The 16,529-nt window shown below is 40.9% G+C and overlaps 1 protein-coding gene and 2 pseudogenes across 1 annotated transcript in view; all 3 read right to left on the reverse strand.

The window, feature by feature from the left end:
- MUSK (muscle associated receptor tyrosine kinase) overlaps positions 1-7,080 on the reverse strand; it is a 408,957-nt gene extending 401,877 nt beyond the window's left edge. The window contains exon 1 of the mRNA XM_063914218.1: positions 6,856-7,080. Coding sequence (XP_063770288.1) covers positions 6,856-6,934 — 79 coding nt within the window. The 5' untranslated portion in view covers positions 6,935-7,080. The remainder of the gene's footprint in view (positions 1-6,855) is intronic.
- An 8,019-nt stretch (positions 7,081-15,099) lies between these two features.
- LOC134948160 (5S ribosomal RNA) lies at positions 15,100-15,218 on the reverse strand (annotated as a pseudogene).
- Positions 15,219-15,472: 254 nt separating this feature from the next.
- Positions 15,473-15,592, reverse strand: LOC134945204 (5S ribosomal RNA; annotated as a pseudogene).
- Positions 15,593-16,529: the final 937 nt, after the last annotated feature.

A 16,529-nucleotide genomic window follows, 5' to 3' on the forward strand; every position in this document is an offset into this window, starting at 1 on the left:
GACCACCATTCTAGGTACTACTTTAAGTAAAGGATTCTTCCATTGCAACTCTTGCCAATATTGTAAAATGAATCACGTTTCCACCAAGGGCACCACAAACTTTCAATCGAATGTCACACAAGAAATATTTGAAATTCAGGAACATATATCATGCCAATCCAAGGGTGTCATTTATCTGATCGAGTGCCCTTGTCACCTACAATATATAGGGAGGACAACAAGACCCCTGAAAACCAGAACTTCAGAACATATAAGGAACATAAAAAAAGGCCTAGAAACACACAGTCTCTCTAACCATTTTAGAGAAGAACATAAACAGAACCCAGAAGGGATGAAATTGTTAGGCATAAAAATGGTAAAACAGAATTGGAGAGGGGGGGACTTTTTCAGGACAATAAACAAAGAAGAGCTCAAATGGATGTTTACCTTAAAAACCTTAAAACCGCACGGGCTAAATTTAGACAATGAGGTAAGGACCATTATCACAGGCAAATGACGATATTGTACACGAAGGAGAAGCAATAGACCACACATAGTACATGAAGATAACTCCACTCTCACATATTAGAGAAGTCATTCAACCACTAAGTCCATAAAAATGCCCATTAAAAATAGCCCTAAAACAACTTCATGCGTATTGTAAGCAATATAGCCTTAAATCATGAAGAATACATACCACTAATTATTTATCTATGCATAACTATACCATTTACTTTTTTAAGTATAGTGCATTTAACCTCCTGACAATTTAAATTTTACCCTATCTTTATTATTATCAATTATTACTTTAATACTATCAATATTGTTTACTATTTTCTTTTATCAATAATATTATCAGCATATGAGTACTATTATTAGCGATTTTCACGCTTGCATATACTACAGTTCAAAATTATCTTTACTATTTTTTCATTATCTAACCATTTGCACTGGTTTGTGTACACTAATACTACTTATGACATACACAATTAGGAACACAAAGAATTACTAGCTCAGAAATGTTCCAACCTTTTATTTTATTTTTATTTTATTTTTATTTTTATTTTTACTTTTACTTGTTCCCCGTGTATGTAATTCCTCCTTTATTCACCAGTATTATTCTGCAAGTTTTTCTATTCAATCAACCAGCCCCTTCCCTTTCCGTGTGTTCCCAATCTGGAACAATTAACCAAAACCACTCCCGCTGGATGTGGGCATAAAAAGCCCACACCAAAGATGGCGGAAACATACTCCCTGACGAAGGCCAATACCGGCCGATACGCGTTGGAGCACACACCGCCTTTTTACACTGTTTGATTCAATCATCCAACTGACAGAGCGTGAAACCCAAGACGGAGGACAGAGAGAACAAGAGGACGACGAGAATTAGACGGGACCCGGAGGCACCCGAGACTGGTCACGTGACCCAACCCGGAAGTGCAGGAGATCGCCGGGCCGCGGCCGAGACGGAAAAGACCGCTGGCGGAGGAACGAGGAGACGGAGCAGGAGCGATAAGGTAAGGGACCCTGTAGGAGAGGAGAAGGCGCGGCGGACAGCACTAACTGTGCTAGAAGCAGCCCCTACCTCCCTCTCCAAGACTCACGACTGTTCTCCTTTCATCCAGGGCACCGTGCTGCGCTCTTAGAGCGACAGCAGGGTGGACCAGGGCATAGAGGGGCACAGCCTGTCCAGGAGTCCTAATTGCCTAGCACTCACCACACCCCGACCCTCATCGCCAGCGGCAATCCAGGGGTACCCCAAATATTTTTCTTATTGTTTTTCTTCTTTTTTCACCTTTTCCGGATCCTAAGACATTTTTCAATATTATAATTAATTTTTACTAATTTTACTTAAAGCTCTGGACTTTCTTTTTTTGCACACATTCTATGATTCACCCAGAGGTGGGACGCCACCATTCTGGAGTGACCAGCAACTTGAGAGACAACTTATACCTCGACCACAAATTAATCATACTGCATCTGTTATCATCCTCCCCCCCCCCCCTTCCCCCCAAAAAAATTTTTTTCCACACGAATATTTTATTATATTTTTCTTTGTAAATAAAGACAGTTTTTTTCATCCCATTTCTCTATATTGCTATTTACTTATTAGGTCAAGTTTTCTGACTGTTTAGTGTTTAAGGTATTAAACCAGTTTTTGCATACACCTCACACATCAGGCGCACCTATGAAAACCTTTTGTATACTATGCATCCATACCTGTGCTGCATTTTAGTTGTGCGCAGTATATAGTAGAAGGGGACAGTGCAGAATGTTGCTGTGACCACCAGTATATATATAGCAGTACGGTACAGTAGTCCACTGCTCTACCTCTGTGTCACCAAGTATACTACAAAAGTTCAGTAAAATGACCCTAAAATCAAAATTAAAAGCGTCTGATGAGAAGCGTAAACTTGCCAAAATGCCATTTACGACACGGAGTGGCTAGGAACGGCTGAGGCCCTGGCCTATGTTCATGGCTAGTGGTTCAGATTCACATGAGGATGGAAGCACTCATCCTCTTGCTAGAAAACTGCAGTGCTACTCCTAGATGGGCCAGGTGTTTGTGTCGGCCACTTGGGTCGCTTAGCTTAGCCATCCAGCGACCTTGGTGCACCTCTTTTTTTCTTTGCATCATGTGCTGTTTGGGGACTATTTTTTAAATCTGCCATCCTGTCTGACACTGCAGTGCCACTCCTAGATGGGCCAGGTGTTTGTGTCGGCCACTTGGGTCGCTTAGCCACACAGCTACCTCATTGCACCTCTTTTTTTCTTTGCGTCATGTGCTGTTTGGTGAAAAAATGTTTAAGTGCCATCCTGTCTGACACTGCAGTGCCACTCCTAGATGGGCCAGGTGTTTGTGTCGGCCACTTGGGTCGATTAGCTTAGCCATCCAGCGACCTCGGTGCAAATTTTAGGACTAAAAATAATATTGTGAGGTGTGAGGTGTTCAGAATAGACTGGAAATGAGTGGAAATTATGGTTATTGAGGTTAAAAATACTATGGGATCAAAATTACTCCCAAATTCTATGATTTAAGCTGTTTTTGAGGGGTTTTTGTAAAAAAAACACCCGAATCCAAAACACACCCGAATCCGACAAAAAATTTTGAGGGAGGTTTTGCCAAAACGCGTCCGAATCCAAAATACGGCCTCGGAACCGAATCCAAAACCAAAACACGAAAAATTTCTGGTGCACATCACTAATCATTAGAGCTTACAAAACATGCCCACTTATTATTATTATTTATAGGGGAGCTGGACACCTTTGTTCATCTTAGCCTGAATCGGTAAAAAACACACCTTTCTTTATACCTAATAAAAGTTATAATTTAATTCATTAACAAGTGTGCCCCCAAAAATACTTTTTTCTTTTTTGCTGCTCCTTTGCAAGAAGTACCCTTACCGAACATGTAAACTCAATAAAGTCAGGGCCCCAGTCCAGAGGTACCGCTGCCCCACCATACTGCTCTTATACCCCTTACACACCAGCAGCTTTGCACACGGGTTATCGGCACATGAGCACGCATAACCCGTGCTTCTGTGCGGTGTGAAAGGTACCAGGGGCAATATACCGGGTTGAGCAACCCGGTATTTCAACCCTGCTAGCAAGCAGGGTTGAACTCGTGTTCAGCCCGGCCCGCTGTGCGGTGTGAACGGGAGCCAGGTCAGTGCGACCCGTTTCCCGTTCACAGTGTGTGGACAGGCAGCACTTGGATATCACTTGATCTCCCAGCACCGCCACGCCGCTCACCGCCGACGTCGCCAACCCGGCAATATGCTGGGTTGCAGTCTGCGGTGTGAAAGGGGTCAGGCTCCCGTGTGCGATCCACCTTCAGACGGTGTGAAAGTGGTATTACACACAACATGGTAATATAAGCACAATAAAAATTTCTTAACCTTTATTCAATATCAAAAAAGCAGTGGCATGTAGGTTTGATGTATTGTAAATGAAAGAATAGGCCTCTATAATACAGGATGTATAATCTTCGTTCCTACTCATGTACAAATAAAAGAAGCAATTGAATCAAAATATACGTCCACAAAATCAAATAAAAAATACAGCTAATCAGTAGTAGCTAGCTAGTTCTGGTAAATGTGTCATCATTAGCGTGTACTGACAGACAAATATGAGTCTCCATGTGGGTCTAACTTAGTTTGACAATGTGCAAAAACTCTCCCTTGCTCTACTTATTTTGCATGTTCCATCACTCCCCATTTCACCCCTCTAAGGGTAAGGACACGCAAGTGTCATATGTTATTATTATTATTATTTTTTTACCAGGTATTTATATAGTGCACACATATTCGGCAGCGATGTACAGAGAATATTTGGCCATTCACATCATCAGTTCGTGTCCCAGTGGAGCTTACAATCTATTTTCCCTACCACACGTACACACACACATTCACACTAGGGTTAGATTTTGTTGGGAGCCAATTAACCTACCAGTATATGTTTGGATTGTGGGAGGAAACTGGAGTACCCGGAGGAAACCCACGCAAGTACGGGTAGAATATACAAACTCCACACAGTTCGGGCCATGGCGGGAATCAAACCCATGAACTCAGTGCTGTGAGGCAGTAACTTTAACAGTGCTGCCCCAAGATATAAATATCTGCATACAGATGCCGGTAAAATATATACATTTTTATGTGGTCATATGCACAGGATTTTGGTATTTTACACTGCAGAAACAGGTGTACATACAACTCATCAAGAGCCCCTTAAGTGTTTCCTTTTAGAACTCAATGGTAGACAGCAAACCTGTAAGAGGCTGTTTTACACTACAAAAATAATGATCAAAAAGAATGCCTTAAACATAGAAAGCCCATAGAAAAGTAAAAAGTCCATGCAACATTATGCATTAATAACATAATTAATGTGTGTAAATATTGTACGCACATGTTGATCTGATTGAACCCAACTGTTTGTTTTTTTCTTAAAAAATTGGAGGTTTGCATTATAATGAATGGAACAATGTTGCCACTTTTTGCTTTCTTTCCTTTGCCAGAAATATCTTTTTTCATTCTAAGCTTAAGTAAACAGCTTCTTTGTAATCTTTGTATTTATCATAACACAGAATAGAAAGCTTAATTTTGTTAGTTTACTGGATTAAATGTATATTGTAATGAATGGGAAAAACAGAATTGTCAAAAAAAGATAGATGTACAAAGAGTAATTCAATTAGCAGTGGTAATTTACCACGGGTGAAAAAGGGTGCTGCTTCGGGTTTTAATGACCGGGATATTCAATTACAGCCCTATTCAATTATAGCCCCTTTTTCTTGCCCAATAAATGACCCTATCAACGTACCCTGTTATCCAATAGAATCTGGGATAAAAAGGGTGCTGCTTCGGGTTTTAATGACCGGGATATTCGATTACAGCCCTATTCAATTATAGCCCCTTTTTCTTGCCCAATAAATGACCCTATCAACGTATCCTGTTATCCAATAGAATCTGGGATAAATTCCTGGACCTATGGGTTAACACGGTTGTAACACTCGCAAACAGGCTATTTCACGTCGATTTCTATTTGATCCTACTCAGTCTCAAAGAGAGATCCTTGTTAAGTGCAGCCTGCGGACTGCCTTCAGCTCTAATTAAATAGTCCCTCTGCTTTAATTAGCCCGCTGTAAATGACCGAGGCTAATTGAATTCTTCCCATATTTGCATTTAAGCAATTCATGCAGTCGCACAAAATGACATGTAATAATACTATTAGCAAGCACCTATGCAAAACCACACATGTACTTTTTGAAACATTGGCTTTAGTTATTGGACCAGAATTTTTTTTTTCTATACATAACCTAAGAATTAAACTAACAATTAACTAACCAAAGAAGTAAGGATCAAATAGGGTGTGAGGTAACAATATGGTTAAAAAAAAAGGGGCAGACTAGATGGGCCAAGTGGTTCTTATCTGCCGTCAACTTCTATGTTTCTATGTTAATGACCTAATAAATGAGGCAATTAAACAAAGTGTTTCCTATAGTACTCAAACAAGATCATTTTATTAAAATAAATTATAATTAAGAAATCTTAAAAAAATGATATATACAGTAGCAGTGAGAGTTCTTATGGTTACCTTTTCACAGTAGCAGGGATTAAAGCCCAGTTGGGCCCATTGTAAATATACAGTGGGTGGTCATGAATGGATTTATAAACATTTCTATGATTCACACGTCAAGGACTATATGTCATTATCCTTAAAAATGTATACATCTAATTTGGTTGTCATAATATGCAGATATACAGAGTAAAATATCGAAGCCCTGCACAATTAAAGCAGACATCCTGACATTTCACTGTCAAATTAGCCTAATTAATTGTAATCTTTTAGTAAACATTTTTTTTACAAAAGTATTTTTCAAATTTGGTAGTCAGATAAATGTTCTCTGTGTAAACAAAAAATATATTATACAGACTTCAGAGAGTTTTCCTAGGAAGTAAAATAAAAAAATGCTCTCTAAGATATTGCAAGAATATTATTTACATTTTTCAGGGTTACACAATTAAGACAACACATCATGTATCAAAGCTTGGAGAGAAACAAAGTGAAAAGAGATAAAGTACCAACCAATCAGCTCCTCATAACTGTCCTTTTTCAAACAAAGCCTGTAAAATGACAATTAGGAGCTGATTGCCATTTTATCTCTCCTCAAGGCTTGATACATACCCATCAATAATTGCAAATTAATATAGCACACTGTTTTAGCTCTATGTTACATATAGTGATTGCAAATACTATCCCAGTTACCACATGAAAACATGTTACCACACAAATACTGAGCCCAATACATACAGCCCTTTTTTCACCCTTCACCACCCTTTCAATTCACAGCCGTGACCCAGTGACAAGATGGAAACAAACCTTTGGGGAGTCTTTCCGCCAAACCAAAAGCAGCCATGGTGAAGATAGAAAGAAGTGGAATGTGTGGTAAATCTCTCATGATTAATATCCCCAAAACTTGGCTTCTCTAGAAAAACAGAGTGAAATTCCAAGCTTGTTTCATTTTAAGCCCTGGTTTGTTCAAGTACAGCAGACTAATGACTGTGCGACAGGCCCTGCCGGATCTAAGTATATTCTGGAATTCTGTGACTTGTCCAGAGTGATAGACATGGCCAGCTGGTGTACATCTACTTAGGTCCATGCAAGTATGCAAGGCTCAGGAAACAAGAGAAAGCAAATCCGCCTAGACTTTTTTTTTTAATGGAACATTGTAACATCCATTTTGGCAGGCTAAGGATAACAGAAAAATGATTCTAAGCCTGTGGCTATGCCCAGCAGTGTGGCAACTGTTTCATTATGAGGTGATTACAGGTTGTTGTTTGTTTTAATAAAATGAGACAATGTATTTGCTGAAATAAATGAAACATTTAGGTAGGGCCTGATTCTGACTTAAATGTATACCTGTTTGCAGAGAGGGGGAGGGGGAGATTTATCAAATCTTGAAGATAGATAAAGGGGCAGATGTATTAAGCCTGGAGAAGTTATAAAGCAGTGATAAGTGCAAAGTGATAATGCACCAGCCAATCAGCTCCAATATGTAATTAACAGTTTGGAGCTGATTGGCTGATGCATTATCACCTTCCACTTATCACTGGTTTATCACTTCTTCAGGCTTAATACATCTCCCCCAGTGTAGCAGCCAATCAGCTCTTGTCATTTTTTAAACACAGCCTGTAACATGTCAGTTAGGAGCTGATTGGTACTTTGTCTCTCTCCGAGCTTTGATAAATCTCCCTCTGAACATCCTCCAGGACCATGTGTAGACATGTAAAAGCAATGAAGAGTCTTATGCATTTTACTTGCATCTCCACTTAGAGACAAAGAGGCGTAGCTAAGTTATAAAGAGCTATTCTCACATAAGCAGTGTTCAGTGAGGGTGTGTAGACTTGTACGGAAGTGTAAATAAGCATGTTTTTAGACATATCTTTTGCACTTAGTACAGGTACGCGCAATATGGAAATGTGTGAAAAACGATTTCCATCCAGCTCTGCATTAGCCCTTTAATATCGTTGAAGTATAAAATGTATATAAAGTACATATTGAAATAAAATAGAGAATATTGTCATTTTTGTGATATAATACTAACATTTGGCTTCCAGAAGAGCTGTATCCTTGTATGTTTGCGCTCAACATTTATTATTTGCACAGTTCTGAAATGTAATGGTATTAATGAATTGGTTCACTCAAAACAAGTGCAGTAGAGCAGTGGATGCTGGATACTATTCAACATCACTTGCAGTTTTGCTCAATTAGCAAAACTGCAACTGCTAATGATTGCATGCTGGGGGTCGCCCAGCATGCAAATGGCCGCCAGCGATGCAAACGCAATTCAATTGTGATTGCATCGTTGTCCCTGCAAAATAAGTGATGCCCCCTGTGTGCGTTGCCTGACTGCGAAGGCAGACGCAGCATGTCCATCTTACATGTTATATCACACAGCTGCAACAAAAAATGGCCCAGACCAGTCCCCATTTTCGGCGCCACGCCCCCGCATCACCATGTTGCCACCGCGCAAATGCCTCTGCCTGTCAATCAGGTGAAAGCATTTGCATCAACACAAACACATTGCCCGGCACACACATATGGGCACTGCGCACGCGCACTCATTAGAAAATCAGCAGTATGTCATCGCACTGCTAATGCAATCTATACTGAATAAGGCCCGCTATTATTCACAGTTGGGCAACGTATAATCATAGTAATCCCAATGTTACAATCTCTGATGTGTTTTTTATTATTATTATTGAGTCACAATGAATGTTAGAGGGAATTTGTATTATTCTGATCCGTTCGCTCGCTGCTTTTTATCGCAGCCGAGTGAACAGGTACCCACTGCGCATGCCGAAGGCCGTAGCTGGGCTGCAATCGCCTCTGCCTGATTGACAGGCAAAGGCAGTCGCTGGGCGGGAGGGGGCGGAATGGCGGTGTTTGGCCGCCGTTTTGTGGGTTCAGTCCGGCCAACGCAGGCATGGCCGGACCGTGCGGGGAGAGGCCCGCAGCGGCTGCGTGACATCATACGCAGCCGTTGCGGGCTGGGGAGTGACGAGTAGATCCCAGCCAGCACGCTAAAGCTGCGCTGGTCGGGAGCTACTCTTGAAGTGCAAAGGCATCGCCGCTGTGCTATGCCTTTATACTTCTGTGGGGGGGCCGGCACTGACATGCGGGGCAGACTAGCCCTGTGCTGGGCGTTCCCCCGCATCTCAGTGGGAATGATCGTAGCTGTGCTAAATTTAGCACAGTTACGGTCATCTCGGAATGAGGGCCTATGTCTTTATTATAAACTGTCCAATTCCAAATATTTACAACATTAATGACGCCTGATGAAAATCACGTCAGTCATAGTGCTTGTAGCATAAAGAAGCCAATCAGCAATGATCAACCAATGTCACATGTCTAATACAGTGGCCCTCAATCATTTTTCATCATGTTAATCCCTGGCAGCAAATTGGTGGTATTTGTGCCCCCAACATTTACACAGCACAATATTTGCAATGAATATATATGCTATCAGACAAAATGTTTAAGTGTACTATAACCAAGATTTAAGAAAGGAGGCACAAGAATATAAATGTTTTACAATGTATTTTTTGATTAAACATGCATGGTCGAGTCACATTATTATGACCGCCTCCTACATTTGATGTCTGCAGCGCATATCCCATGAAGTTTGTAATGTGTCATGTGCTGGCTTGGTGGGTATATAAGGTGTGATAGGTCGTCTGCACACATATCACTCGTTGCTGTCATGGGTAAAGAGGTGATTTATCCAAGCAATAAAAAGGGATGATTATAAGCTATTGGACCAAGGGTGGCAGTATTCCTGAAACAGCGCAGTTTGTGAACTGTACGCATGCTGCTGTGGTGAATGTGTAACATGATTGGACAAATGGCACCACTTCGAATAACCGATGCGGAAACTGCGGAGCATCACATGCCATTGATATGAGAGGTGAACGTCAGCTATGAAGGTGTGTGAGCGCCGACCGACACGCTACAGTGGAGCAGTTCACCATCAAAATGAACCTGGGGTCACCAGATGTGTGTCTAATATGACAGTTCAGCCTGTCTAGCTACTGTCTGTGCTGCACATGGCGGTTACCTGGGCTACATGCTGGTGATTATAATAATGTGACTCGACAGTGTATATTAAAATGAGAGAAAAAAACATAGGCTGATGTCATTGTCACAAGTTCTGACATTGGAGGTGCTGTGTCAGAAAGTATCTGTATTTCACAATCTATTTTATGCAGGAGACAATCAGTGATCATGTCAATGTAGTTTCTGCCTGTAATCAATGACATACTGGGTTGCATGGAAAGAGATTCCTATGACACTGCTTTCTCTATGTGTCTCATTATATCATGGATGCCCTTCCTCCCACTGCCCCACCATTTCAAAAAATATATTTTTTTTGTACCCCTGAATGTGACAGCATGTACTCTTGAGGGTACTACCTCTAGTTTAGAACTGCAGACTTACAGTAATATAAGGCTTCCATGCCCTGCTACGCTCATTATTCCTGGATTGTGTGATGGGAAAATGTCTGCAGATGAGCTCTACAGATGTGCCTACTGTATCACCAATGTCAGACAAGGAAAGGGACAATTAGGGGAAAGCGATAAAAAGTGTGAGTGCTGCACCACAAAGTCAACTACCAGAGAAGTGAGGCAAGATAGTAGAGGTGACATGGCCAGGTAGGGGCGGATCTATAAGAAAATAACAAAGAGAGCACAATGATAGGGGAAAGGGGGAGGTTAGCTCGAGTGGGAGTATTTGCGGGCACAAGAAAAGGTCCGCGGTCTCACTAGAAGGGGCGTAGCCTGGGAGGATATTTCATCCACATGTGCCACACCTTTTTTTTCATCATGCAGGGTGGCACATATACATGGGGTGACTGTTGTGATTACACTCAGTTCCATAGGTTTATAGGTGGTGCCTTATGACGCTCACGCAATTACCCACTGCCCAGCACTCTTTTAGTCTCCTGCAGCCAAAGACTTTGCCTATAGCAGCCACCTTTCCAGGGTTGTCGAAGTCAGAAAATATTACAGTACACACATTACGTACAAACACCACATAGATGGCCTCCGTGTGCGTACGTATTCGGCCGTGCGTGCACATATTCGCAATTTGCGTATGGTCGCTCCCACGGTCCTGCGCATTAGAGCGTGGTATGAGTAATTACAGTGGAATTTGTACTCGCATGGAAAAGCCACAAAGACATATCATATATCTAATACATATATTGCATAAATCCCCCACTGTCTGCTTCCTCTTCTAATAGCATGAAGATCGGTCACACATAAATTAAACTCCCAGACACTCAAATACAATGGCCTTATTTACACAAAGCTTTGAAATTCTATGAAGAAGGCAAACACCTTTGTTTACTCCTATTATTCTAGGGTAGCCCAGTTTCTGTCGACAACAATAAATACTGGATTGTCATTGTCTTGTCTGAAAACAAGACAAACAAAAGACAATACCCAGGAACCTAGGCTGAGGAGAAACTCAATTAGCAATAGCTAACAAAAATACAAACCAGACATTTAGAAATCTGAGGTAATAACATTCATAGTCTAAACTCTTGGAGATGTATATATTTGTATATATATACACACATATATATATATATATATATATATATATATATGAAATTCCTAACAAATTGTAATAGCAGGTGTGTGTGTGTGTGTGTGTGTGTGTGTATGTATATATATATATATATATATATATATGAGTATATGGATATATGCGGATATATGTATATCTTGAGGATGGAAATAGATAATCATATGTGTGGGATCATATTATTCAGAGTCACGTAAACATCAATCTGGTGGGAATAAGAATATTATCATATATTACCACATTAAGTTATTAATAATACCAGATTTATGTATGATTAATGTGATGGGTTTAACTGGTCATGGGGCGGGAACTCAGATGCGAACAGAACTCACATCTCAAGTCTTAGCTATCGCCCACTTCTTGAGCTGACCAATGATCCCCGGTGCACAGGATATGTCCCACCCCCGAACCAATGGAAGAAGAGCACACAGTGTCTATTGTATTATGTTTTAATTCACTGTATAAAGAGCCAGCTGCATGCCAGGTCACTATCACAGACTCTAAAGGTCATCTACCCAGATGACTGAGGACCAGACTGGGAAGCGCAGGCGAAAACCAAACACATATGTACCATTGACTGTAGCCATTATTCTATTGTATTGTTATTGTAACCCCCTTTCAGTAATTATATGTTGGTGTGTCGGAACCCGGCATTTTAAATACAATCTGGTGTCATGTTTCCTTTCCCTGCTATGGTATTAAAGTGTATTTACAGCCACTCGGGCTGCTGCATTGTGCTAACAGCGTATAGGCCTGTGTACGCAAACTGTGTAGTCACTACGCCCTTTAGGCGTACGTACGCAGAGTGCGTACACTGTGCGACTTTGTGTACGTAAGGTTTGTGAATAACATAAAGGTGAAAGGTTAATTACCGCGGCCGCAGCGGCTCAATATTAAAGTGTATCAAGTGTGTTTAAGGTATATGCTTTTTAGTACTGTAAGTAAACCAGCGTTTACAATTGGGAGCTTCGTCCAGTTTTCACATGCTCACAGCCTAACAGGTCATAGCAGACTTAATTTATCGGCAAAGGGCGGAAAGTCATCCTACGTAACCTTTTCATGTTCGATGGATGTGCTGAAAACCCTATTTGTGTGCTGTTAGATTGCGTCTGCTCTGTGCGGTCTGCAGAGGTGCTGATAGAACCCGTAAAACAGGAAAAAAGCTATTTAAAAATTGGTGACATTTTTTTGCCACCAAAAGCGTACACAAAGGGCACCGATACTTTGCATACCCTCTCACATTGTTGCAAAACAAAGTTCAAATAAGTCATATTGTGTTTGATTCAGATTGGATTGTTTATATGTTAAGTAGATTTAAAAGTACATTTAAAAGTTGCTGCATAGCCTAAGATATAGTTTTTTTTTAAACTCAGGCCTAAAATAACTGCTGGTGCTTGTATAATTTGTGATTTCTTTGTGACAAAGGAAGCCGCATGGTCTGTCCTCCATTTTGGACTAACCACATGGCCTGTCCACCATCTTGTGTAAACCTCATGGATGTGGAAGGGGGAGGAGCAGTGGCCATTTTAGGAAGGTCACTTTCTAAATAGCTGATTTTCAGTCTGCTCAGAACAATCAGTTTCCTTTGTCACATCAAGCACCATTTATAAGTTACCAATGAATTTATTTAACCCATTCCATAGTCATTTACAAATAGTTTCAATTGGGCATAGTGAGAGAGAAATGGTGAGATAAATGCTTGGCTTGGTGTAAGAAATTGCACACAGAAAAAAAAAGAAATTTTTTTTTTCTCTCTTCTTCTTTCCAAGGAGTTAGTTAACTCTCTGTTTGCAATAAGATAAGCATTGAAATGTTAATTAACTGGTTCAACCACTAGTACAGGCAGGCAAAACATCTTTGATATGCAAATTAGAAGCACTGAGGAGGCCAGTAAATTATATATATATATATATATATATATATATGTGTGTACCAGGGAAGCTATCAGCGCCACAGATGCAGTATTCAAATTATCAACACTAGTAATGGAACCCCCACAGTGAGATCATTAAAAATATCTGCCTATTGGACACTCCCCTCTAAATTGGTGCGTCAGCCTGTTACCTCAAATAGAATTAGGCACTGGTATAGGTGCCTATGGTGAACACATGTGAACAAAGGATGAGGTAGTAAAGGCGACCGCTGGTGTCAATCAAATGCAGAGAATAGGCAGTTACATAAAAATTAAAATTTATTTAAACTGTGGTGCACTAAAACAAAATCGAGTAAAAAAGTGGAAGTTGATACAGTAAAAATAATATGCACAGGGGGGGTGAATAAAATGCTTAGAAAATTACAATTAACATAAAAAAGGTACATGGGACATAAAAACATATGGGATTAAAAAAGTCAAAAATTCAAGAAAGGAGTGAAATATCTTAACTTAGTAGTTAAGGTTTAGATCAAAGCAGCACCCAACGCATTTCGTCCTGTCTGGACTTCATCAAGGGGTAGTTTGGGACTAGAGACAGATCATCTATATATACTCATCCTGTAAGGGAAGTGGTGCTTACATCACTTTCTGTGGTTAATTGATTAAAATGATCAAGAACAGCAAAAAAGAGCAAAACTGTCATAAATAAATACACTCATGTAAAACCATATGTCAGGTATTATAAATGTGGTATAAAGATGCAGTATAACAAGTTTAAAACGTGAAAGTAACACAGAGCCGTGGACTTCCTGTCCGGGCCCCGTGTGACCTCATATCCGCCCCACATCCGGCGTCCTGTTTCGCAAAGTGCGCATGCGCCGGCTACGTATGCCGGGACACTTCCGCGCCTTTGCTGGGGATCCTTGATGCGGCGGACAAGTTCCTGTGTGCGTAGGGGAACACCGTCCTCCGGAGGCCATTCCCTTGTCACGGCTGTTCCTCAATGCCCTTGTAGTTGCGGCGGCCACGTTTTTGGAGTCAGATTCACATGGAGAGATTCCCCGAGTTCAATTTTTCATCTGGAATATTGTCCTTTGCCCAGCACTTTGTACATCTCCATAGTCAGTCATACATATGTATAAAAGAAAAAATGGGGTCAGGGGTTTGTATTGGCACAGTTTTAATGTGAACAAAAAACAATAATAAAATATATAGCAAAGCAGGTGTACTGCATATCTTTACTTAGTGGTAGTATTATTGCTGACATGGTGGAGAAGAGAGGAGAACTTGTATAGGAGAGGCACAGTTGCCATACCGCATATAGGAAGATATGCATAAACTGGGACTAGTGTCATTTTAGTATGTAAAGATAGTTATAAAAAAAAGAGGAAGAAGAAGCAGTAAGACCATTAAAGTTTAGGACACAGTGATGTGAACATAATATGAAGTCCTTTGTGGGAGTGGGAGAACCCCAAAGGAATTTGTTAGAAAAATGGGAAGACGGCATTATATCAAAGGATTAATTAGTGCTAAAACGGGTAGCAAGATGTATATACACATAATTAATAGAGCATTCCTCCAAGTTTTTCCCGGCATCTCCAAAGTTACAACACCCGATCTTCTAAGGAGGTCTCCCATCCTTACACTGGCCGGGCCCAGCCTTGCTTAGCTTCCAAGATCAGACGGTATTGGGTGTCCCCAGGGTGGTATGGTTGTAATAATAACGTGGGAGCACTAGGCATGAGCTCAGAATTAGCCGTATATACAGAAAACAGTATCCAGGCCTGGATGCTAGGGTCTGAGGAGTGTAACAGAATTACAAGACAGTATTGAAAAAAAGATATTTCTAGGCGAGAATCCACATATCAAAGAGAAATATATATTTGAGTAGGGGGAAAGAGATGGAATAGAGGGATCATAAAAGTGGGGCATTTGATGTCAATTGCTTCAAGTCCTCTGTTCTGTCCTTTTGAAAGATTACAGCACCTGATCTCCCCTGGAGGTCTCCCAGCCAGGTACTGGTCAGGCCCAGACACTGCTTCGCTTCCAAGATCGGCCGGAGTTGGGCATGTCCAGTGTGGTATGGCTGTAAACTTGTTCAGGAGACAGGGATCTAGTGGCAGGTCCAAGGTAAGAAGTAAAGGGGGCTAGTATCCAAGAAAAGCTTACATTACAGGAAAGGTGCAATTTCATATCCTTCAGTGAAGCCGTCTGGGTGCAGGGTGTTCAGTTCGTAGATCCAGAACATCTCTCTCCTGGACAGTAGGTTTGAGAGATCACCTCCTCTGTCTCCCAGGGATACCATTTCAATGCCTTTGTAGGTTAGTGCCTCTGGGTCAGAGTTGTGGTTTTGGTGAAAGTGTCTTGATACAGCGTGCGTTAGGACTTTGTTTCTTACGTTTCTGATGTGCTCTTGGATGCAAAGTTTCAATGCCCTCTTGGTTTTTCCGATGTACTTCATTTTTCATGGGCATTCCAGAAGGTAGATCACTGATGTTGTATTGCAGTTAATAAACTGTTTGATCCGATACTCTTTATTGGTGTTGGTATTGAAAAAGGTTTTTCTGTTTTGGTGAAGATATCTGCAAATGTTGCATCTGCCACATTTGAAACTGCCCACACACTTCGGCATGGTGTTTCTTGCTTCAGGGTTTCTTAGCATGCTGGGTGCCACAAGATACTTTAGGCTTTGAGATTTCCGAAAGACCAATCTTGGTTCTTTGGTGAGGTAGTCCACTGTATCCTCTTTTTAACACACATTTCGGAGAATGATATGAAGACAGTGAAGACAGAGACAAACAACTCGAAGTGTACCAGGAAAGGTTCAGGGAAAAGGGGTATCCCACTCGACTTCTGGAAGGAGCTACTGCCAGAACAAAAAATTTGGATAGAAGAGACCTTCTCAAATACAATTCGAAGGAGAATAAAGAGGATACAGTGAAGTTTATCACCACATACAGTAGGCACGAGAATCTTATCAAACAAACACTCAAGAAACACTGGCACATATTGCTAATGGATCCCATTCTGA

This window comes from Pseudophryne corroboree, chromosome 1 (assembly GCF_028390025.1).
Source record: "Pseudophryne corroboree isolate aPseCor3 chromosome 1, aPseCor3.hap2, whole genome shotgun sequence".
Taxonomy (NCBI): domain Eukaryota; kingdom Metazoa; phylum Chordata; class Amphibia; order Anura; family Myobatrachidae; genus Pseudophryne; species Pseudophryne corroboree.